The sequence below is a fragment of the Zootermopsis nevadensis genome, unplaced genomic scaffold, assembly GCF_977971745.1.
Source record: "Zootermopsis nevadensis isolate Lab colony 2312 unplaced genomic scaffold, Znev_1.0 Znev_ptg000031l, whole genome shotgun sequence".
Classification (NCBI taxonomy): Eukaryota; Metazoa; Arthropoda; class Insecta; order Blattodea; family Termopsidae; genus Zootermopsis; species Zootermopsis nevadensis.
This window is the reverse complement of record NW_028259163.1, coordinates 3,497,943-3,523,649: the sequence shown is the minus strand read 5'-3', so window position 1 is coordinate 3,523,649 and position 25,707 is coordinate 3,497,943. Positions and strand designations below refer to the sequence as shown.

General features: G+C 36.0%; 1 protein-coding gene across 1 annotated transcript; it reads right to left on the bottom strand.

Annotated features, from left to right (window-relative positions):
• Nucleotides 1–683: 683 nt before the first annotated feature.
• On the bottom strand, nt 684–25,171 carry LOC110832723 (constitutive coactivator of PPAR-gamma-like protein 1 homolog). Its single transcript, XM_022069982.2, has 20 exons — nt 24,897–25,171; nt 21,478–21,790; nt 21,106–21,278; nt 20,747–20,860; nt 20,339–20,485; nt 19,710–19,877; nt 19,271–19,466; nt 17,986–18,110; nt 17,680–17,869; nt 16,696–16,829; nt 15,543–15,698; nt 14,736–14,892; nt 13,180–13,318; nt 12,920–13,045; nt 12,535–12,649; nt 11,720–12,020; nt 11,096–11,382; nt 8,921–9,076; nt 7,723–7,829; nt 684–7,451 (listed from the first exon to the last, which is right to left on the bottom strand). The coding sequence occupies exons 2-20, from the start codon at nt 21,701–21,703 to the stop codon at nt 7,169–7,171; spliced, it is 3,300 nt and encodes a 1,099-aa protein (XP_021925674.2). The 5' UTR covers nt 21,704–21,790; nt 24,897–25,171; the 3' UTR covers nt 684–7,168.
• Nucleotides 25,172–25,707: the final 536 nt, after the last annotated feature.

Here is a 25,707-nt window from a genome sequence, read left to right as displayed (position 1 = left end):
ATTTTTCCCTTCTATATAACTTAAATTCCCATCCCTGCTTGCCATTAGTCATCGAGGCTCTCCGTAATGATGATAAAACTAGATCCAGGCCACGGACTACATATATGATGATTCCATCACGAAAGTGAAATCCAATCAGTAAATCTGAAGATCATTAAAGTGATGAAAGGTGTTGCACACAAACATTAAAATCATGTTCACTGAAAACATACCTATGGTCACAACCTACTTCCCTAAAGCCTAGTATTAAACCCCCACCTCCTCGCGAGTGGCTTCCCCACCAAAATTCTGTATATATTCTAGCTGCTCAACCTATTTTGGCTTTGAAGACTTCACTATCTTCAATAATACTAGATCACTTGTGTAAATCATTAAGTTTATAATAAACTGCTAACTTCATTGTATATGCATCAAAATATTTTCTTCAGTTGACTGAATATCAATTAATTACAACATCAAGAAGTTTTGCAACCTTTGAATCTCCTTATTAAATGGGTTCCAAGAATGCTTTCCACAGGATTAAAGGTGCTGGTCTGCCTACTTACTGATCCTTGCTTCAATGTCCCATGTTTATAAATGGACAGCTTTACATTCTGTTCGTGCAAAAGTACACTGATGACGTGTGCTCTCACAATAAATTACATCAGCACTAAAATCCCTTAGCAAAAAGAACAAACATTACATAGAGTACCATCCTTAATTTTTATTACACCACAAAAACTTGACTTTTTTCCATGCCAATTTCAATCCAAATTTATTCCCTTGGTCAAAGCAACATGAAAGAAACAATTACTAAATATGAATGAACAGAAACAGACATTACTGTCTTGCCAATTAGACAGGAGGTTCATTACAGAGAAAATAATAATCAGAGGTTTAATGCACAAACAAGATATCAGAACAAATGACATTATTTAACTTGGAAATAAATGTTATGTAACTTGTGGCTTCAGAGATGAACATCCAAAATTCACAGCTGGTGATAAAAATGTTGCTTAAACCAAGAGAACATATACATACAATCCATCAATCCAAATGTCTCTAACCATCAGTTATTCTATTAACTAAATCTCCATTCCATAAAAGTCTATGTTTCTGACGACAGTATTCTGACCAGTTAATCGTTTTCCACAAAAGAAACAAATAATCTTGTTTTTAAAAAAAAAGTTACTTTAACATACAATGTTAGCTACTTATTACATAACCTTGAACTTTTAAGCTTAATTTTTAAAGGTTGCACACATACATGATTTCAGTATTGATTTAAGTCTTACTTTTCACTCATCACCAAAATTTAAGCCTGCAATTTGAATGCTACATCTAATTTCATATCCAAGAAACCTCCATATTGATTTGGTAAGACATAAAACTTGAGATACCAATAATATGCAATATATGTTTTTTTAACATTTTACAGATAAGGTTACACTGTATTATTAAAAGCAAATGGAGATATAAAGTAATTCTGCTTGTTAAAGATAAAATATTTTGCTTACTTTCTCTTTTAATGCTTTTACATTATGGAAAGCCGTCATACCAAACCAACGAATGGCACAAGGTGACTGTTTTACAGTAAACATGAAGAAAGAGCTGAACTAAAATTTCATTCTTCTGAACTATATTTATAAAATTAAATGTCTCCATATGCTTTTACTTGAAATTCCTACAATAACAATTGTTTTTAGAAACACAACAAAAAATGAACGCTATTTTAAAATGCAGAGAACAAATATTTCATTGAAGACTTTTTTGTCTTTCTGTGGTTTAGCTGTAACAACCACAAGAAAAGTGGGGGAGAAATTTTAGGGGCCCACTGTCATTAAACTTTTTTTGATACTTTTTATGTTTCTTAGATACATAAATCCTTATTTATAGAACTATTATATGGCATGATGCTTACTATGTACGATAAAAAGTTTCAAATGTGAAACAAACATTACAACTAGGGGAAAAGAGCACAGCATAAAGCCCCATTTCCCCCAAAATGCAAAAAACAAATATCTGTTTGAAACTGCAAGCAACAATCATCACACATTTACACATTTCTTCCATAAAACTGTGTAACAGGAAAATCTGTATATTACTTCCTCTTGAAACCAGATCAATAGAAACACAATATTTTGTTACTTTCTTGTATTTCACACCTTCTTAGTGCATGCTTGCACTCCATTCAAAGACAAAAAGACAGCCTGCCCTACTTGTGCATAGAGGTGAACCATTTCTGATACACATTTTATACACACGAAAATACAATTAAACGAAGTTAAGCTAGAACATTTTCAACTGTCATATATGAATACGAACAACTGCCTTATTATACAAGCTTATACTGATAATGTATTAATAATGCATTAACTTTAATTAAAGTCATGTTTATTAAAAGGAAAAAGGCAACGCTAAAATAAGTTTTAACTTGCTCTGCACCAATGACTTACCTGGGCAGCATAAAATTTAAAATGAGCTCTTGGTCATGATGATAAGTGACACATGCAACACTCAATCATCACTTAAGCTCCTGTACAAAATAGTTTGTGACAGTTACTTTACGCCCCAATGAAGCATTCCACTCACTACGTGACGGGCAAGACCAAAATAAAACTATTATAACGCAAGTTCTTTCTCCAATTTTTAAATGATTACTGTGTCCACAAACTGCCTTCAATCATCTGTATTTTAATAATAAAAAGAGCAGTATTACTTAAACCAAGTCACAGTGCAAGCAAGTTCACTATAAGTTTTATGTAGACAAAATCCTAACAAGACTACAAAATAAATTGATTCTGGAATAAAAATTACTATTTGTTCATAATTTTGTGGACCATGCATTCCACTAAAAACAAACCTGTCATTTCCATAATTTTATTATGTTCAAATACTCTCTTTATGAAACATTCTCTTTTTGTATATTATACAGTACCTAAATTATGTTCACGAGAAAAGTCATCATGATGGTGTCACCAATTTTAAATAAATGCTGCATCACAGAATGAAAAAGGTTTAGCAGCTTGCATTTTCCATCATTGGACTGATCAATGTTTACTGTCAAAAAAAAAAAGAGAGTGTGGGTTCCATTTCAGTACCTTCTATGCTGTTTATACTAGTTTCTGAACAATACACTTTGTTCTAAAGCACACTGAAGCAGAAAACCAAATAGTTTTAAAACAGCTAAATTAGATTCACACACCATCAGTTGGACTTACTCAATTCTGTAAATAACTGCTTCTATTTTGTGTTCCTTCTCACTCATGAAAGGTTGACTTCTGTTGTAATATTTATATAAACACATGGAGAAAATGTAATTATAAATATATGTCTTAAACCTAAGTGCAGAAGGTTGTAATTTCTTATTCCTTACACTTTTCTTTATAAACACATTACCAAAAGACATATAGTGGGCCCCTACAAGGAAAATAATGTGTTATCCAAGATACTTATCATTCATTTAAATATAACAATTAACTATAGTATGTTCAAGAATGTGACACAGTTTTGGGGGAAAAAATTCATGTTTAATTCCCTATCCATAGTGTTCAATTGATTAGTCTGACATTATATATATGAGATAAATTCATTTATCTTTCCATTTCTTTTACCTAGACGTGCATTAATACACGTACTGGAGGTTTACAAAAAAAGTTATCTTGAGATGAAATGTTTCAAATTTGTTTCCTACATCTGCATGTATGAAAAAGGATGCTCCCAATATCAACCTAAGGAAAGGATCCCATATAATTCCATACTCTTTTCCCCTGAAAGTTAATTACTTATAGATGTAATTACATATTTATGAAGGCCAGTAATACCTTCACAATATTGAACTTATTCTGATGATACGCATATCCCTAGCGCGTCTTAAATTTTTGGCATCAGCCATGTTTTATATGGTATTTCAGAGCTTCTGATTAAGAAACTACCGTGTATTATCAAGGTTTCTGGCATAAGCTTTATTTTTTAATGAGCTTGTAGTAATGTCAAGACATTAAGGTGGGTATATAATAAAAGAAGCTATGCATAAACATAGTTTCCTATTCATCTGATTTGTCAGAAATGTTGTATTTCACTTTTCCAACCTACTCATTTGTATCAGAATCAGAATATAGCAATATCAAGGAATTTTACAGGCATGAAAATACCACATTAAATGGAACAAACCACTGCTTAGTATACTCTTCCCTTCCACAGTAACTATATCAAAGGAAATCTTGAGATTCCTATAAATTTGTTAAGTAGAAATCACTGACTCATGAGCTGGTCTTGAAAATTACAGAGGAGGTGTACATAAGTTCAATTCATTTCTATCTTCTATTCTTTCAATAATCCATTCCAGATTCCAATGCACACAGGCATCTTTCAAGTATTTTTTTTTTCTTCGTAATAGCATACACACCAAAATTCAGTATTTCACCAAATCTCAATAAATGTTAAACAACCTTCATTCATGCTTCAAAAAAAATTCACAGCTTTAAGGGTGGCCTCATCTCTTCCTATCACCTAAAATTCTTACCAGTTGTACGTATTCCGATAGCAATCTACACTGCAAACAATTCCCTCTTTTAATGCTTTCAGTCAGTGCCGTAACAGGTAGGAAGGATACCTCATTCAACTGCCAGGAAAAAAAAAGATAAATACACAACACATTGCCACTTTATCTACAGCAAATGATTTCCATTCTATTATTCTTCCCCACAATTTTAACATTAAGAACAGTTGAATCTTCCAAACACTGTTGAAAATGAATATACATAACCAATACAAGTCGGTAATGCAACAGAAAATTTCTTTCTACGCTTGTCAACGTTCGTCATTTCTTAAAGATACAATTTCCATTTCAAATGGAGCATTAAGAAATTTACATCACTAAAAATTTGCATTTAGTGACAAGTCACATTCTAAGGTATTTAATATCAGTAAATGGTCAATACAAAAAAGGAAAACAGGATCATATTATTTCAGATAAACACGCAATTACAATAGAAAATAAAAAGCATATTCAACTGCAAACAAAATGAAAAAGTCCTCGAGACACAATAGCAAACACACACATGAAATTCACAAAGTTATATAATGAATTTTCTTATTCATGTGGCAATACTGAAAATTATTGATTAAATGAACATTACAAAGACATGCTGACTTCACAGTATTGTTGATAATCAGTGAAAAGTGGTTACAGATCAGAGTGACATTTACGTAACTAACACAAAGTAAATCCACAAGACATTTGCCTAGGATAGCCATATTTTAAAATGGTAGACGTGGATAAGAAAAATTTAACTGCTAACAAAAATTAATATATGAAACTGAATACTCACACTGGTTATGCAAATCAGGAACAAATTTGTGTTACCCTAAATTGTTTTCACTGGCAATGTTAACTTCCATGCAAGTTTGTTCTGCTATAAATTAATTACAACTTTACATTCCTGGCTGCTAAGGGTTACATCCTTCCCCACCTGCTTCTTCTTGCATCAGACTTCATTCTTGGCAAATTGCATTTTTTAAAGTTACATCATATGAATACAATGTATATCTTCGTAACAATATAACAAAACATAGAAAAATAGATCATCGATTTTTTCTTCATATTCTTTCTTCAATTTTTAAATTATTCTCTTTAAATAGTTTTGAATTCAGTGCTGTTGTTTCACAAGTCTCCCGTTCCATATCAACTGTCACACGAATGTCCAGTTATGTAACGAGCGAATCGCACCGATAAATTTGACTACAACTAACACTCTTGAATTCGCATCGTCTGTTCTCGTTAACGACCGCACAAGCTCCACATTTCCCCGAAGAAAGTCTTTCGAAGGAACGTGCACTTCCTTAAAATTGAACACACAGTAAAAGCATAGAGTCTGCTCTCTTTTTCTGGTTCAGATGACAAATTTCTCACGTCGAGTCCAATGCAGAGAAACACGAAACATTGCCATTAATAACTTACCTTCATCGTTGTGTTATCCAAAATTTGTAAATGGTCACTGCAAGTAATGCAAACTAAGTCATGTTAATAGGCTTCTGTCATGGAAGATGTTACCCTTTAATTCCAAGACCACACACTGCAGCCATTACAAAGGGTAACAGCGTAGATGCTTCCATGTTTATTCACACGAACTTAGTTTGCCAGTTGAACAAATACGATCATGGGCATGTATATATGATGAAAAATATATATATAAAAAAAATCATCATCATAGGTCGACTTCTGTGATGCGAAACTCACATTTTTAATAATCAAATTCACAGCAAATCAACAAAATCCATGCCCAAAATTTATCCATGTACCATTTAAGTTGTATGTAGTTTGGTTAACTTTGTATATTACAATTTTTGTGATAATCGTGAAACATTAATTCAAAGCTGTCATTCTGCTGTCAGGTAGAGTTTGATAATGTCCAAAAGGAGATTGAACTAAACACATTTCTATGAGGACTCAAATGTATGAAACATAAACATATACACAGCCAATAAAATAGCGACGATCATGAGACAATTACGTAGTCTTCGTCTTAACTTCGTATGATGAATTTCTGTATTGTAAGTTGTTAATCTAGAATAGCCGTGAAATATGAGTTACATCGTCCACTAGTCATAAGATTCAAAATATCCCTTGAAATCATTTCAAACTGCAGCAACATCCCTCTTTGTTAACCACATTGTTCTGATTTTTAATACAAATATATAACGAGTGGCTATGTCCATTTCTAAATTCAATTTCAATTTAACAAAAATTTGAACAGCAACCAAGGTCTTCCATACAGAAGAAATAATCAAAAGAAAAACTGTATCCATTACGTAACTTCAGCCCATGCAACAGTTCTTGCACAGAATAAAATGAGAATCTTTTTAGTTGCGCTAGAATCATAAAACCAATGTCCATGCTAACATACGTTTGGCCGTCATCACATTTAAAATAACATAACTGAAAAAACAAGGGGGTTCATTTAAAATAAACTAAACACTGCTCACTTAATGCAGAATAACACTACACACAATTTCTTCTACTACTTTATGTCAGATCAGTCCAATACATAAAACACGTCAAAAAAAACACCAAACACTTTAAAACTCACACCAACATATACAATTCTGCATAATGAAGTCAGTGTACTATCAAACATGGAAATGTTTATTTCCATCTCCTTTTGGACACAAACATTTACTACATAACTTAATTTTCAGAAGTCGGTACACCTGCTAATACTGATGTAGCAGGCCCATCACCCTGACTTTTATGTTCAATACCATCTACAAGGGTAAGGGAAATTTTACCATCTTTTGGTATTTTTGAACTAGATAAATCACATTTATCGGGAATGGTTACTGTAGTAGTTGTGGGCAAAACATCATCAAATTGACCAGGTGTCACTTTGTTTGCTCCGATGACAGAGTCGCCACCTCCACCAGAATCACCGATGTCATTACCTAGGAGCTCTGATGCAGGGCGAGCATCACTGTAAAAAGTTTAAAAAAATGTAATTGTAATTCCAGCACTCAAAAGACAGGTAAAACCCGGTAAATTACAAATTCGAAGGATTCAAATAAAATAGTGTGACCTAAATACAACCCCACAATCAAAATCAATTACATCTTCCAGTTTAAAATAATCTCTACATTGTATATATAAATAATGACAAGACTTTAGCTCTCGTAATATTATTCATGTTCCCACTACTTCTGCTTGCTACAATTCAAATCAAAGCAAGCAAAAGTTTAAATTCTTACCTACTATCTTGGGCTTCTACCGTCATGCCTCGGCCCCTGACCCTCTCCGAATCTCTGTGAATTATTTTTTTGCTGCCAGATGAACTCTTCCTTTTATTGCCGCCAGGCTACGATAAAACATTCAAGCACACCTATAAAACCTGAGTGACCAAGTTCTGGTAACACTCACTACTACGTGGATGTGAAACGTCACAAAATTTAAGTCAAAATAATAAACTAGTCAACATATGATACATAAATTCTATAATCATTTTTAGACATTCTTGAGTTACCTCTATACATGAATTTGTGAAGATGAAATCAGTGTGCCAAAGTATTAGTACGATAGTTCAGACCTAATTTTTTACCACTCACATTTGGACCTTCTACAGATTAATTTATATGATAGCATTTCTGTACTCTTCCCTGTATGAAAAGTAATATAGGTTGTAAACACAAAATCCCCACTTAATGGTACCTGCACCTTGTTGTGGTGGTGGGGCTTGAGTACCTCAGTGACCCCAAGAGCTACTGGTAGGGCCTCCCAAGCCAGATTGGTCGAGGGGGAGAGGTCAGACTAAGACAGGTACCCTGGTCCTCCAGGTTGGGGGTTGGTCGCAAGGCTAACAACCTTGCGCCATAAAAAGGAAGATGTTTCGAAACCTCAATCAAAGCCTCGGACAGACGGACCTAACAGAGGACCGAATGAAAGAAGAGAATTGAGGAGGTCGTGGACCGAATACGGACCGGAGAGCCATAGAAGAAGATAAACACAAAATAAATAGGCCTCTGACCTACGTTTTCAAAAACACTCAAGAAAATTTATATAATTATCCTAAAGCTGTAGTAAAGCAAAGCTGTCCTGCTACACACCACGGCACCTGCGACAAAGAGGAGGCATAGCTCCTACTCATTCCCAATCTCGGTACAAGAATGGGGTGAGTGGTTAGTGCCACGCCCTGGCCACACTTTATCACTCGGGAAAGAAACCTCTGTACCCACTGGATAGAAAGCTTGGTGGGCCCCAGAGACAGTCTCGATGCAGAGGCAACAATAAAAATTCTTTGCCATCAGGGATCAAACCCTCGTCATCAAGATAAGTAAAAATACAGCAAACGACAGCCACAGATAAAGATGCTACTTTGCCGACCTCTTCTTACAGAAACAACGCCCCACAGTTTCAAAAGTGTCAACAAGTTTAAATTGTGCACGACATTACCTGACTCTTCTTAGCTCTGCCAGCCCCAACTGAACTCTTGCCAGACACACCACGTGTGTGAAATGTAGGACGGCCAGCTGGACCGAGAACTGCCATATTGTACCCAGACATGATGCCACTCTGTCGATATGTTTTTAAACCACCAACTGAAGTAACCTAAGAAGACAATACAAATAGAATTAAACACTTTACTGCGTGTGCATTAAACGAGACAAGGTAAATGTCAATAATAGTGGAAAGATAAACTCCAATCACGAGTTTGCATATTTTCCAAATGTATCCTTTCAAAGTTTCAGAGACCACTGATGTATTTCTGTACGTGTTTATGTGTAATTTTCAACTTATGAACCAAAGATCAATTTTCACAGAATATAGAGGACACCCAACTTCATACACTTTTGTAATCGCATTACATTTACGACTCACGAAGTGGAAGCAATACTACCACCAAAATTACACATGGTGATAGACCTTAAAAAACATGCAACTGCTGTTGAGGTAATTTATTTTTCTTTTACAGAATATAAATAAAAACCTGGCAACATTTCAATTTGGCTTTCAGTTTGAAAGCGTTAATTACTGAACCACAAGAATTAGGAATACAGAAATTATTATGAAGATACATTATAACTTCACCTACAAAGTATGTATGAATATAGTAATACACTGTAACTTATTTACAACTGCAAGCAATATAAACTCATTCATTCCAGAAGGAATCGATTCTACAACCATCTGTTCACAAGTTCAGACTACGAAGCCACCGGTTAAATTAAATTGCCTTATATTGTTGAACTACAGTACAAAGATACAGTATGTACATATGACAAAGACAAGTCTTGAATTTTGCCCAGAAGAATGGCAAGAGAAAATTTAGAAAATAATGAACTATTTTTAACTCATCACCAAAATCATATTTGCCTGACAACTTTTGTCTCAAGGTCACTAACGTCAAATATAATCAAAATCTGATTGGTATTTCCTGAGATGCAGTTAAATAGTACAAATAAGGTTTGGAGTAGATAATAAACATATTTATAAATTCTGTCTATGAAACATTTCTTTATATGTTAAAAACTACAAACTTCAAAATCATACATCGCAGGTTTCAAGAAATGCAAGTTATTCACAGAAATAGATCTCTAAGACCAACTGTTAATTCATCCCGCTGGCCTCTGTATGCAGATGAAGGATGTCAAGAAAAACAGGGATTGTAAACTACTGAAAAAAATTATCTGTTGGAAGAATTACCATTGCATTTCATACACACTATGCAAGTTAAAAGCAATTCTTCTCTTCGCTATTGCACCATGTGCAGACCAGCTGCTCCACAGTGGAACAGAGGTTGAATAAAAGGTGCTTAAAAGACAACCACATTACATTTGGAAAGCAGAAATTAACCTGTTCCAGCATAACAAAGCTATATAAAATTAAACATGTTCTGCTATCCTGCATAATGAGAGGTCCAAATTCTTCTAGCATTCTTGTATCTGTTTTTAAACATTTCTTCTAGGTACGTCGTAGTCAAAGCAAAGAACTTCGGCTTGTTACGCGAATGGTAATGTGTGCTCAAATGAAAGCTCTCACTTTATGCTTCTGATACTACTTCATGTCACCCCTTGGATCAACAGCTTATTAGCCAAAGATAAACCAACTTCTCAGATATCGTACCAAGTAGTGCCGTAGAAATTCATCAATGTTTCAGACATGTTTGCTGCCTCTGAAACGTCTGTGAACTTCTACCAGACTACACAGCACATCAACAAGATAAGTCATCTTCATATTCACCAATGTGAGAACCCGAGATCTCAGTATATTATTCTTTTACGCGTCAAAACGTTTTGTGCTAGCACCAGGGACTTTCCATAATATTACGAGATACAAAATTCTGTTACCAAGAGAGCCATGATGGACTGTGAAATTCTGCATTCGTTCAATTTCACGACAGGTTACTAAAAATTACTACATTCATGGGGGCTGAATATTTCAATTTTCTCCAAATGCAAATTAAGGTTCCTTTCAAAAGACTTACATCATCAAAGGGTTATATCCACAAATTAAATGTAAACACTGATTATGAAGGCCCTAATGGATTCACCAGTCATGCTGTACTATTTATTATAGATAACGCAATATTACATTGGTTCACAACAGTGAATCATCTTTAATTTCTACCTGTGGAGGAATAAGTCTAATGCCTCTGTGCGCAGTAATGGGTCCAGAATGTGGTGGCCCACCCAATCCACCTCTGGTGCCATAGTTGGGACCCCAACTTCCAACAACTACACCAGCAATCTCTAACTGCCCACCTCTGGTAGGAACAGACCGACGCAGCATACCTCGAGCAACACCATTGTTTGCGGAATACATGTTACCTCCTCGCCCCACGGGCAAAGTGCGGGGGCTCACCAACGCACCACCCGCTGGCATAATATTGGAGGGAGACAGAGAAATGCGGTTACCTGCACAGAAAATAAAATTATTAATTTCGTGCGAACAATATTACTGTAGGAAGTGACTCCATAGCAAGACATGCAACAAATATCAAAGATTGGCAAAGAAAGTATCAAATAAAAACCAGAAAATGATTTTGCTTTGGTTTCATTTACATTATTCTCTTTCCATAAAACTGCCTTCTGAATTGATGTAGTTTTTAAAATGCTGAACCCGGGTCTTCCCACCATTTACAGTGCATGCAAGACATCACTTCCGAATCATAAAGAAAGCTGAGAACAAACATTTACTCTCTGTTTCATGTCACATCGTTTCACAACAACCGAGTCGGTGTCCGCAACTTACTTGCCATCTGGGGAAGCGGAGGTCTCGCAAACTGTACATCAAGTCCCTCCAGGACAGCCTTACGCATTCGTTCTACCTTCACAACGTGGTCAATGTGATGGTCACATAGCTCCAGGAGGTTTTTCACAACACTTGTTCTTGCAAGTTTATGATGGAATAACTTTCCATCAAAAAACAGCCACGGGCAGCACATGAGCCACGGGATAGGGGCGCCACAAGCGTCGTTTGCGAGCAACGCTGTCTCCACCCCTTGCATGAACAAAGCAGCCAACTGGACGCCACGACTAGTCACCATAGGGAGCTAAAACAACGTTCAAGAATCGATACATTTGAGATTATCTTCAACATATCGAAACAGCAGTATTAACACTTCTTACACTTGTCATGCATGATTTTGTATGTAGCAGATACGTCAGACGTCATAGTACAATGAACTCTTGCAGATACTGAGAAGGAAAGTTCAAGACTTGGACAAGCTTTATCAGTTCTGCCTCAATAGTTTCAAATACAAAAAAAACTCATTTCAAAATATGTTGTTATTATTATTAACACAATAAAAGATTTTTAGGTTAACGTTTTACAGTTCCAGCACAACATTCTTTTAACATTCAAACCAGTTGTCCATAACAAATACAAGAAAACTAAAATTATCAGACTGGCTAAATTCGCCAACTTTCAGGCTGGGGCCACACGACCATACAACGGACGTACTTTGTACGGTCGTGTGGCCCCAGCCTTAATGTAACCACTCCCAACTTACATAATCACTCTACCAACCTGATATTAAAAAAAGAACAAATTTACATAAAATGTACCTGCAATTCTTGAAGGTAATGAGCATTCATCAGTTCTGGGGAAAAAGCCTGTGCAATGAACGCATCAAGTTCTGGTTTACGGAGAATTTTCTTGTCAGTAAATGACATTATGTATCTAAAATGCAATATAAAACCACATCATTTACATTCACAATCAAGAACACAAATTCTAATAATTGTAACAGAATTTCAGAAAAGGTTTGACAAACAATTTCTATAATAGATTATATAAATTCTAATAAATATGTAAACTTTGCTGTATTTACTCCTAACCTCCATTATGATTTATTTACAATACAGTAATCTCTCACAAACTGAGGTTTTGCATGCGCATACATTATTTAATATGTACGCACAGAAAATTTTTTAAACATTGACCACATACCTGAGTACAGAAGCCATAACAAGCAGATGTTGCGGAACATAACCAGGATTCAGCATCAGTGGAGTATCGGAGCGCATACAAGTAAGGAACGCCCGAAGGCGGCGACGCTTGTCATCGATCGCAGATCTAGAGGATCAAAGAGCACAGCCTATTAATTCAAGAACGTAAAAACAAACCAGGTTAACACTTAAAAAAGTCTGCGCACGAACTCACGTGAATAAATCTCACAATACGTCCCATGTTTTATACAGAATACATACCCGAACCAAAGTCTCTGAATAGTCGGCACTCCCCACCCAATCTGCTCTGCTTTGATCAAGTCTGGAGTGTGATACGGATTGCTTCTGGACCAAACCCATTCTTTTACGTGAAGTTCTGGAATGTCACACTTCTCAGGATCTAAAAACAAAGAAAATAAAATAACTGAAATGAAAGACGTTCTCACTTTTTACAGAAATTCAATTCAATTCTTTTTATTAGAGTGCTGCATCAACAGCCAGTCGGCCAATTACAGATGCAGCACAACAATAAAACAGGAATATAAACTGTGGTCACTCAAATATAAGCAACGACACACGTATTGGGCACTACATTAATAATTACTACTGTTCAATCCGACAAAACGCTGGTCGATTATAAAACACTTTCAGCACTGAGAAGATACAAATTTGTAGCCTTTGAGGGCATACAAACATGTTACTGGCACTGGCAGTAACTGTTTAACTGTTGAAAACAAGAATTATAATATTGGCAAGCAAATGCCTAATATGTTCATTTTATAAGATCTTTGAAATATTCAATGTTTAAATTATACACGTCTTATTACTAAGTGGTGTGACGGGCAATTCTGTATGTAAACATTGAAAAATCATATGACAGCCAAGTAAAAAACCTCATGATAGTCATACGTCTCTTGTGAAAATTTAAAATATGACTGCATAACAATCCTAATTACAGAATTTTTTTAGATTGGTTAAGTTTCATACGCCTACAGCCCACCAACATGCGGAGAGGTTGCCACGTTATAACCCCAAAATACTGGAATATCCAGTCCAAGAGCATTACAGTGTGAATAAGAAAGATATATCATTTCTGCATATCAGAACACCAAAGGAGGGCCTGTACATTTATGGATAGACAACGTACATTCCACCACAAGGCTTGGTGTGGCGGCTGGCATTTGTGCGTGATAATTCAGGATTTCCCCGTCTTTCATCTCAAACTGTTCTTTGACATACCAGTCATATTATAATCCCTAAGGATACCAAGTCCAAGAAATCAAATGTAGCGAATAGCCATATTTATCTAACTAGCTTTTATGCAACAAAGTCTGTAAATTATGTACCAAATTCTCACCAGTCAATAAGTCATCATCGAACAAACTGACTTTCTCGATTCTGTCAACTTTTAATGTAGTCCATTAGCGAAACCACGAGAAAGAAGAGTATATCTCATGGTATTAGTATGGACAAACACATATCACACTTCCTATGACCTACTCCTCACACAGAAATAGTTAAATGACCTTTCTCTGGAAGCAAAACATTTGCTCAATTCCAATTTCCTTGCTCTTCCATCAAATTAAATTCACTGCATTTCCTCATTTTTAAGACACCATCGACTGTAAGATGCACCCTTGATTTAGTAACGGGTTTTCAGGAAAACAAGCGACACTATAACAATTCTCAGATCCTACCAAATGTAAGATGCAACCCGATTTCAGAAACTTTATAATGGGGCGGGGGTGTCCGTCGTTGTCGTCAAAGCAAGGAAATGCAGTAATTCAATTGATGCATCATGCCATCCCAATACTCACCACCTTTTTCTTTGCTCCTGGAAGCCATATACATGTAATGATGAAGGTTGAACAGAATTGCATACACCATCTGCCTCACAGGTCGATATAACAGATGAATACTGGGCAATTCTTTGTTAGTTTCATCCTCCATTAACACGGGAAGTTTTATTTCACCCTGGGATGAACAACAATCGACAATTCCAAAAAAACAAATTAATCCTTCCAAACAAACAAAAAAAAAACAGCAAAGTTTTCTTTTTTACTCGCTACTTAGCCGTGCCTCGGACAGCCTCGAGACAGACCCAAACACTGAACCTCCCAGATAAGAAGCAGGAGTGTAAACCTCTCAATTTCAATGCTCACACATGTAACCAAAGCATCAGAAATATGATCACTCAATTGCCATGTGAAAGATAACATGTCACTTCCATCATCAAGGTGACGTGCTCCTCCAACAATGGCAACCGTCCACACGACTATACAGCATTAGAATGTACAAGACCACAATCAAAATGTTCCTGCCATAACCTCAAATTCCAGTGGAGCAAGACAGTTCTCAAAGACTCAATTTTCTTTTTGAATTATTTTAAGTAAGAAAGCAACAAAACACAAAACTTTTTATAAGAACGTTCTGAAGCGTTATGTGATGCACCATTTGATTTTGTCCTTGTAACCTAGTACAAGAATATGACATAAAAATGTATAAAAGTGCAGAGTAAAATCTACTGTGAATAAGCACTGATAAATTCCAATGACAATATTTTTGACACTAATTAAATATTTTTGACATCAGCCTTTCATTCCCACAAAATGTAAAATGCCTACCTGCGTTAAAATTTGGTATATGTATGGTGACATGAGTCCTTTCTGGTGTCTCTCGCTGGCCGTACGCATCACTTCAGGTGGTATGTTTGGCAGTGAAGTAAGTTTATTGGGAGAAGGTCCAATCACATCCTCTGCACCAGCAACTGACTTAGAATTCTCAAACACATACAAGAACTACTGTAGCATATTCTCCATTAGAATAAATGTCACTTCAAATTGCATTTTAATCTGCTGAAACTGTCTTTAAAATTACAGTTCTCGTTTCCAAATCAAAATTAAAGACGAGTCACACAGAGCAAATCTTTCATATCACCAAGATACAAGCCTTTTTTTCCCCCGTATCCAGCACACACCGTTCAGCATGGTGTGCATTGGTGGTTAGCAGGATTCACGACCCATCAGTACACGGGTTTGATCGGAACTGCGACATTTAACGCTCCTGCTGTGACCCCCTTTTTTGGGAGATGATGATAAAAGTGGAGTAATTGTTGGGATGCCACGGAGAAACTGGGGAAACCCCGGAGGAAAACTCCGTGATGCCTGGACCACGGCCTTGCCCAACACAAGTTGTAAATCTGAGCACCGCCGGGAATCGAACCCGGGGCCCTGGTTTTACAAGCCCAGCATTCTAACTGGTAGACGACCGTGGCGGTATGATACGAGCCGTTTAGTAAATATGACACAGTTTCGTTGGAAATTTTATGAGTTGTAAACACTTTCAATGCAAGTTCAAGACTTACGCTTACCACGCAAACGTCAGCACAATGCAGCATAATCTGAATACCTACACCAGTAAACACCAACAGTTTAAAAGGTGTAATTGTTAGAGTATACCAACATTCAAAAAGCATTTTTCATACATCACGCAGGTTGCCGTTGCAATATCATGATCCTGGTTCAGTTATGAAACATTCTTGAACTGATGAGCCCAAATTCAACAATTTCCTCGCGTATTTTCTGCTCTAACTTCATTCAAAGTCCCACTGTTGAGTGGGCGATGAGTCACTCAGACTTCTGAAGGGTCGGTTAACTTCTACCAGATTACCTGGCGCAACAACTCAGTAGACACCCTTCTTCGACTAACAAGTGACTCTCGACCTTCAATCTACCGCAGTATTACCACACACACTCACAAGCACGCTTTGATATTTACCTGATTGTTCCAACCAACTTCTGGTGTAAGTCTACACGGAGAAGTAGCACTGGAACTGCTACTTGAACTCGACGAACTGATTAACAAATTGGCCGCGTGATTGCCACCGTTGACGGCGTGAGAATTCGATACCCCTGCCAACAGAACACGTTCATCATGGACGTTGCAAAACATCCAAGATTATCGACATTTCACCAAAATCCATTACGCAAAATACATCTTAATTATGCATTCACTTAATGCACTGTCCAAGGAAGACATAAAATGCATTTAAAAACATAAACTGTTTACATTACTTTGACCAATAAAAGGCTTTTACTGATAAGTTTCCATGACACCACATGACTACATTTGAACTCGCGCAATTCTGATAGGCCCTCCACAATTTACAAAATCGTAATACTTCAAATTGTAGTACATATTTTCCAAATTTGTTCTTTGTCATTTCACATCCATCATGTCTGTTCATTGTTGATATAAATTCTCACGTGTCTGTAAAAGTCCCAAAGTAACATTAAGTTTATCACTGAAACAAATTACTTTTTCCTTCGTGTTATCGCCGCGCCTTATACAATGCTCAAAATCAAACAAAATAACTGCAGTGCATCCAACAGATTCACCTTAAAGATTAAACAATATAAACAGCTAATTTCAAAACCAAGCATTGATTGCCAAAATTATGTTCACAAGACGGCAACGGACTCAAGTACACAGCAGATGAAAAGAAATCCAGCCATACAAAGAAAGACACAAAACCTGGAAAATTCAAATGAAATAAAACACATTTTGTGGGGAAACAAAACTAAAATGGAACAAAATTAATGTAACTGAAAAAAATTACATAAATTACAATAAAGTGTACATTCTGAGAATGTAAATACGAGGTTTTCAATATATTTTAGGCTCAGAATTTAATCAAATATTTACGATAACTTGTGACTTATACAAGCAAGGCACACGAACAGTTTTTTCGCTAAAACATACCAACGGTCAAGGCAGTGTCATCCTCGTCAGTACCACCAGAGTGATTCTTCGCCTCGCAGTTGTTCAGGTCCTGATTAACACCAGTTTTTGCCGTATCACCCTGGCTACCAATTGTGGGAGGTTCAATTACTATCTGCGGAGCTTTATTGGCACTCGCTGTAGCTTCATTATATGCCGCCAGGCTATCCCTCTGTGGTATGAAGCAAAACAAAACAAACGTTCAATCGAATCGAATTCAGATAACCAAGATTGAAATTTCTAATTAATGTTTCTCTGGAGGTCAATTAACCTGACACCAAAACTTACCTCACTCTCAGCAGTTTCAGAAGCAAATTTAGAAGTATCAAGATTTTCTGAATGTTTGCCTTTGGAATTCGTGTAAGTGGGTGGTTTGGATTGTCCAGTGAAGTGAGGCACATCTGATCGCTTCGCTGCAATCACAATACATAAACGAACGTGTAAGACGAAATGTGTTCATTAGGAAACTGACATTTTATTTCCCTATAAGCTGTAAATCAGTCCAAAATATTTTGTCTTCCCGTCTGATTTCTAAGAACCTGAAAATTAAAGTATACAAAACTATAACTTTGCCTGTTGTTTTGTATGGGTGCGAAACATGGTCTCTCACTCAGAGGGAGGAACACAGATTGCAGGTGTTTGAGAATAGGGCGTTGAGGAGGATATTTGGGCCTAGGAGGGAAGATGATGGGGCATGGAGAAAACTGCATAATGATGAGCTTATAAATCTGTACTCCTCCCCCAATATTGTCAGGGTGATTAAGTCAAAAAGAATGAGATGGGTTGGGCATGTAGCGTGCATGGGTGGGACAAGATGTGTTCACCTGGTATTGGTTGGGAAGCCTGAGGGCAAGAGACCGCTGGGAGACCTAGACATAGATGGGAGGGTAATCTCAGGCGGGATCTATGGGAGATAGGAGTTGAAGGAGACTGGATTTCGTTGGCCCAGGACAGGGTCTGGTGGAGGGCTTTGGTTAATTCGGTGATGAACCTTCGGGTTAGGTAAGCCATCTAGTTAGTTAGTTAGATAGGCTGTAAATAAAAAGAAAAGACTGCTGGCTTGTTGCAACTGAAAAGGGCCTTGTTATAATGCACTCTTTATAACAGCCTCGCATTATAATACAACTATAACATGTTATTCTCCCATCTTTTTCCCAGATGTCCAAGTGGATGTTCTCCAAAAGGTTTCCCCACCTACATTACATATGCATTTAATGTCTCCTTAATTACATTTCAGCTCAGCCTGAGAAAATAGAAATGGAGGATTTGTTTTCGTACTGCTGTTAGACGTAAATACTCACATGACATAAATCTTTCCTAATTATCAGCTAAACCACAGTAGAGACTACAAAATATTCCTACAATATAAAGATTTGCAAATATTCAAATGCAGATGCAATGTACATTGAAATTAGACAATATTGAAAATAATTAAACTAAAGAACAGAATGTGCAGTAAAATAAATTTATACTTTTTGCCTAGAAGTTTTTGAAAGAACTCTTCCACAACAAAATCTCTCTTACAGTGTAAGTCTTTCAAAATTAAGTCCCTGTATAATATTCAACACTTTACCCGTTGGTTGTGGTCTGTAACGTAAGAAACCGTCCTTGGTACCGTTCAAGTAATACTGTACACTCTGCTTCAGTTTTGATGCTCGTCTGTCAGATGACGACCCAAAAACCTGAACCGCTATCAAGTCCAAATTATCGACAGAAGGCAAAGTCTTCACAAACCCAGCAACATTCTTTACCAGTACATCAACTGGAATCTGAGGAGATAAAACAAAGTCACATTACAATCTACGTAACAACGAACAGAATAATATAATTTGAAACATGCTACATATGGTATAAAGACACTAAGCTTTACAGACTTAATAAAATATAAAGTTTTCACAGTGAATAAAAATAATGAAATCCTTGGATGTGGCTGATCACCCAAAAGGATTTTAGTACTGAAAGTTTATTTTACAAATAATTCACAGATTTTTTTTTAGCAGATAAACTTTTACCTTTCCTGGAATCTGATTCATGCCCAATTTACGATAGAAGTCCGCCAAATCCTGTTCTGTAAGCAAGTAGTTGCCTAGAAGCGCTGCCAGTAAACAGAACCTATCAGCGTGTAATCCCAAATCTTTTGCGACTTCAGTAAGAATATATTCCTTAGTCTCTAGGGACCCCTGAAATAAAAAAGGCACATAAACTCACTTCCATAAATTGCAACAAAATACGGTACCAATCCGTGAAACGTCCAATGAACAAAAGGTCTCACTGCCTACACACATTTCAGTTTCACTCATGACAAAGAGTTATTAAGAAACGTAGACTTTTCAGCTTTACGTCTACCATAATTCCCAGCTCTTTCTAATCATTACAAAACCAGTAAAGCACAACGAAGCTTATTTTCAGGACTGATCAAACAGAATACGTTAGCTAGAGATATTCCTCGCGCAACATACAGAAAAGCCCAAAATAATTAATACCTCTATGCACTAGCATAACGTTTAGTTTAATTTCAGCATCATGACATTTCGTGTACGCCCCAATATCAAATTCAATGGAAATCCATCGTATCATTTCCAACAATTTCCTCATATGCAATAATTATACATTTTTTAAAACATCTGGCTTCAGACCGTACCTTGTAAGTTAATTTAAGATGTTCGGCGGAGAAGTATCGGGGCGGGTCAAATACGGCATACTCTCCATCATCAGCCATAAGACCATGAAAACCATTTTCTCTGCAATACGCTATCACTTCTTGATGATGGTCATCCATTGTACACAGCTATAAAAAAAAGATTCTAGTGACTAAAGCATTAACAAAGAGCAAAAGTACAAACGCACTCAGAGAATATAAGTATATCTGTGAAATGGCACAGAAATACAAATATCTACTACTGGATCTACTCGTGAACGAGGTCATCCACTGCAGTGATTTTCTTACATTACCTACAGAATTCCAGCATTAATTCTGTTCCTGTCCACCAGATTTATAAAATCTTCAATAATTTTGCAAAAAACAGAAATCGACAAAAACCGCTCTTACCACACTGACACTGAGATGTCGCAATGCCATGCGCAAACAAGTTCTCAGACACACAGGTGCAGTCCACCAGACCTTCGGTGGCGGTGTGCCCTTAGTATTGATATGTTTCAACACCTAAAACAAGAAACAGTCACTTATCCTCCATTTCCCTGCCAACCTCACACAAAGGAAAGCAATTCCTTATTAGAAAATGGAATTTTTTAAATGTTTCTGATGAATGTCAAACTAAAATGAAATAAATGTAAATATTTCTGAAACACGACACAAGAAGGCATTTCAAATGTAACACTTAAAATATTTATAAAATCCAAAATGACCAATCCCACAAATCAAGAGTAATTCTTAAGGTAAACGTGTACCTGATTGATTTTCTTCCTCACTTCTTGCTGGGATGCGATCCATTCGGCCATTCGCTGTTGTTCCAAGCAACCGTTGAAGAAAATCGCAAGTTCTATGTGGCTCGTCTGTACCGTTTGTATTAGAACTGCTAAAAACTGAACCATACGGTTCCACTGGCCTCCACATGCCCAATCTAAAAGGGGTAAAAATTGGTAAATCCACTATTTCATTCTTGAACAATACAGTAACACATACAAATTAAAAACACCGCGAATCTGATGAAAATAGTGCTTAAACAGGTTAATTAAACAATGACTGATAAACACAAAATTTGTCATTCAAAAACATTTGTTCAAACACACGACATCTCCGAGTTTATCACAAATTCATACCTGAGAAATAACCTCCATATAATCTATCGAGACAACATTCACCATCTACAACAAGACTCAGCTTGTTGTTAGGAGCGTGATGGGACCCGCTACTCTTTCCACTTCGCTGCTGTTGGCGAGCCTGTCTGTGAGCAAGGCCACGTGCAATTCGCAGCAAATCTACGGGTACTGATCCACCTGTCACTTGTGGACCTTCGAGGAAACTCTGTAAGTCCTGCACCCCCATGTTTATGGACACCCAAACTCACTACAGATTCAAACAATCTCTTCAGACTGTCACTATTTAAATAAATTCAGATCTCTTCATTCAGTCCTGTAAGTTAAAAACAACAAAAATAAATCTCAAACTTTTATGGCGACACCCAACGTAGGATAATCTGTGATAAGCCGGTTTTTACAACTGACATTACACAGAATCCATTTTTAATATTAATACTTTACATTATCACTCATCATTTAACATTCCATCCCAAATTATTGTTAATGTGATAAGATTGTTCAATTAATTGTAATTCATATTACAAAAAAATTATATCAATTAAAATCGTGAGTGTGATGAATATGAACGGTCTGCAACCATATTTTAGTGTCAGAGCATTGAAAACGCTGAAAAACACCGACATACACATAGAGAGTATCAAACAAATAGCTTCTTCAACTTACTTGATATTTATTGATGGGATTTTCAGTAGCTCAGACTATACAGGTTAAAAAAAAGTTAAGTAACAAATTATAAATAAGAAATACGGAAGGAAATGAGCATGACCTAATTTAAGAAATGATCCTGCTATTTTCCTGGAAGACTGAGGAAAACGATAACCTTCAGAATATAAAGTAAGACTGCAGAGACATCTGGTGGATTTCTCAAATGGCTGACATTAGGTGCTGATGTTACAGAGTGAACACAAAATGTGCTCAGAGGTTTAATTTCCTATACTTTCAAAACCAAGACATACACAAATACATAAGATGATGAAATTCAAAGGTTCATACCAACCTCTAAGCGATGTTTTTCAATCAACCTGTCACATACAACACAGCATACAAACCTCTTTACAACATCAAGAGGCTACACATAAATTTTTATTACGACACCCTTTCCGTTAACAAATCTTAAATTTTCTTGCCTCATATTCATCAAAAGTCTTGGAGTGACAGCAGTTTGTGATCTTATGCCACCTAGTTATCATTCATTCATGCTGGGAGAATGGCAATTGTCATTATCACATTAACGAATAAAATATTTAGAAATGGTTAAGACACATACTTGTTCCAAACTTTAAGAACAAAACCGAGAACTGGCATAACTTAGTTTAATGACTAGCCTACAGGCTGGACAAGCAAGAGTTTCATCACAACATCCAGAATGGTGCACACCTGAAGAATCAAAAGCTATTTCAGCAACAACTGAACACTTCATCCGTAACCCACTTAATGAAAACGACCCTAATGAATCAGTATGAAACAAGTAACACAAAATAACTCATTCATTCAAATGATGGTCCTACTAACATTCACTCTTCCGTTACCAGCCATGTGTACACTTTAAAACCAGTACTAACTCCATGAAGCAGAAGCCAACAGTCACTTAGAAAGTCAAGAAATTCCCTGCCTTTTGTTGACACCAATCATTCATTAAAATGGTCAAAAGAGCTCTCACCTGTCCCTGAACAAAAATGTTTAAATCTTCCTCTCACTCTTAACAAGTAATTTTCTAGTAATCATATATTATGATGGGTAATTTACTGGTAGCCATATTACGCAACAACTTTGTCTTGGTATGTTCTTTTGTTCACATGTATGTTGCAGTAACAATGGTTTCTTAAAAGATATACTTTTAATGTGTGTCAACAGCATTTAATATATTTTTTTATAACTTTCATTAAGAATTACTGAATTTTGCACATGACTTAATAATTAACATGACCGACTATATGCATACACGCTCAAGGATCAAACTGATTAGTGAAATTGTTTCAAATTTTACATCAACAATGATGCAACATACATTCCCCAAAACGTTGTACTATGATATGAATTTCTAGGGAGAGAAAATGAAAAAATTCTTTAACAACTGCTAATCTTATTAAATTATAGAAACTCTGTAACTGATGGAAATGGTTTCATGTTTGTTTTTATTTTGTCAGTATTTCTTTTCTACATACTTTGACACCATACATGGTAATTTTAGCAGCAAGCTTAAAGCACAAAACTGGTACGGTATTGTTGCCTGGTGTAAAATGATAGTTACCATCATAAATGAAGAATGCTGTATTCTTAAGATACAAACTCTTGTTTGTGGGCTTCTATCAAGAGGAAAATAAGTAATTCAAAGTACTAAATAAACAGAATATGTCATTTCCACATTACTTTCAGTCTTAAAGTGAACAAAGAAATTCAAACAACATAAAACAAAATAGGTTTAGAGCAATGCTTCCAAGTTCCCTGCTATAAGGCCATACAAACATATATGGCCATGGATCCAAAAGTTAGTCAAACTGTCTTCGCTGTGAAATAAGTCATAACCACAAAACATAGGGATGAGTACAATTTGAAACGTTTGATTTCACAAACAAAGGTTAACATAAAAATATAAATACATTAAACTAAATAAACTAATGCTGAATGAGAAATGATGTACTGGTATACATAAGAAAATTAGTGAGGATATGGAAGCAGTTGTGGCCAATTTTATTGCATTATTCTAACCATCTGCCTGCAAGAACTGAGGAAAAACACTGAAAGTCTCAGCTGGGTTAGCATCTTAACCCAGTCCCCAGAATTAGTGGTATACATAAATAACATTCTTTCCATTCCAAGCTTTCTTTATTCTTATGAGAATAAATATGTTCTATTAATTGTGGGATGGTTGACCTATGGCAGGCAGAACACTACCAAAAATATTTTCATACATCCACATGGCTCTAACAAAATGTTTAACTGCTGCAGTTACTTATATTTGCCACCAGCTGCAAACATTCAACATAAGACTTCAGAAATAAATTCTGCAACACCATGCTTCTATGTGCATAGTTACCGGCTATAACAACAGTCATTAAACCAATAAACCAGTAGTGTCATTACTGTCCAAGGAGTGTGTTCTAAATTCACTATTTCCTTGTACAGTGTAAAATAATACATTAATCTTATACAAGTACACTTGACAAACAAACACTTTCCTGAGTTCTGAAATAGAATAAAATGATAGCAAAATATTTTATATCATGCAATATTCCCTCGTGAAGCTCACTTTTACCACCCAGAAACGTTTTCGACCGGCATGGCCTCCTAATCAGCCCTACCCTTCCCAACATTATTCATTATACAAAGCAAATTCAACGTTTCTTTTTTACTTTAACCCTACACACACAACAAAGATGCATCTCTCGACAAACTTAACAATCAGACTTTGTACTTACATCAAATATTCCAAATACCTCATCATTCAATGTAACCCACCATTTTCTTCCATTACACATACACGATGACGTAGATTTCAATTACATCATAGATAGCACTGATGTCGTTTAGCGCCTAAAAACATCACTCAACATAACAAATCTTACTTTAGTCAGTGTAAAGTTAAAGAGTAAACAGAATTCTTTGTCAATAAATATGCATTTCATTCTGTTCTACTCTAACCATGATTCCTCTGTGTGCTCATCCGATGAATCTATAATGTGATAGAAATGTGCATTTGTGGGTTGCTTTCCTTGAGGAACGTAAGGTGCATCCGGAACAATAAATTCGATGAGTTAAATCTGAGGTTAAAAGCCATCGTTTGGAACACGCAGATATAGGCATTGGGTACCAAACAGCTCATCGTGTTTCTCTTGTATTCATTATTTTAGTTATAGTGATAATTGATAGGTTTGCTGAAAGTGAGAATGCAATAATCAGAGATAAACCAAAGCTGTGGCAGGGATATATTAATGGCCAAACCTCCTTATGAAATATAGCAAGTTGTCAGTCAAGAATGATGAGGAAAATTCAAAGCAGTACTTCATATATCGAATTTATGTTTCAAAAGTCTAAAAATTCAGCATATTAGGTAAATCTGTTGCACTTTTTGATTAGTGTAAGATTATAATACAATTTAACGTACTTCCATGTATAGAAGTACAAATCCCTAGTTTGCCTTGGATGAGTAAACAGCTACAGTGCATAATCTCCACAGAGTAGCATACAAAGAAAAAAAATCACTACATGCAAATAGTGAAGTCATGCTAA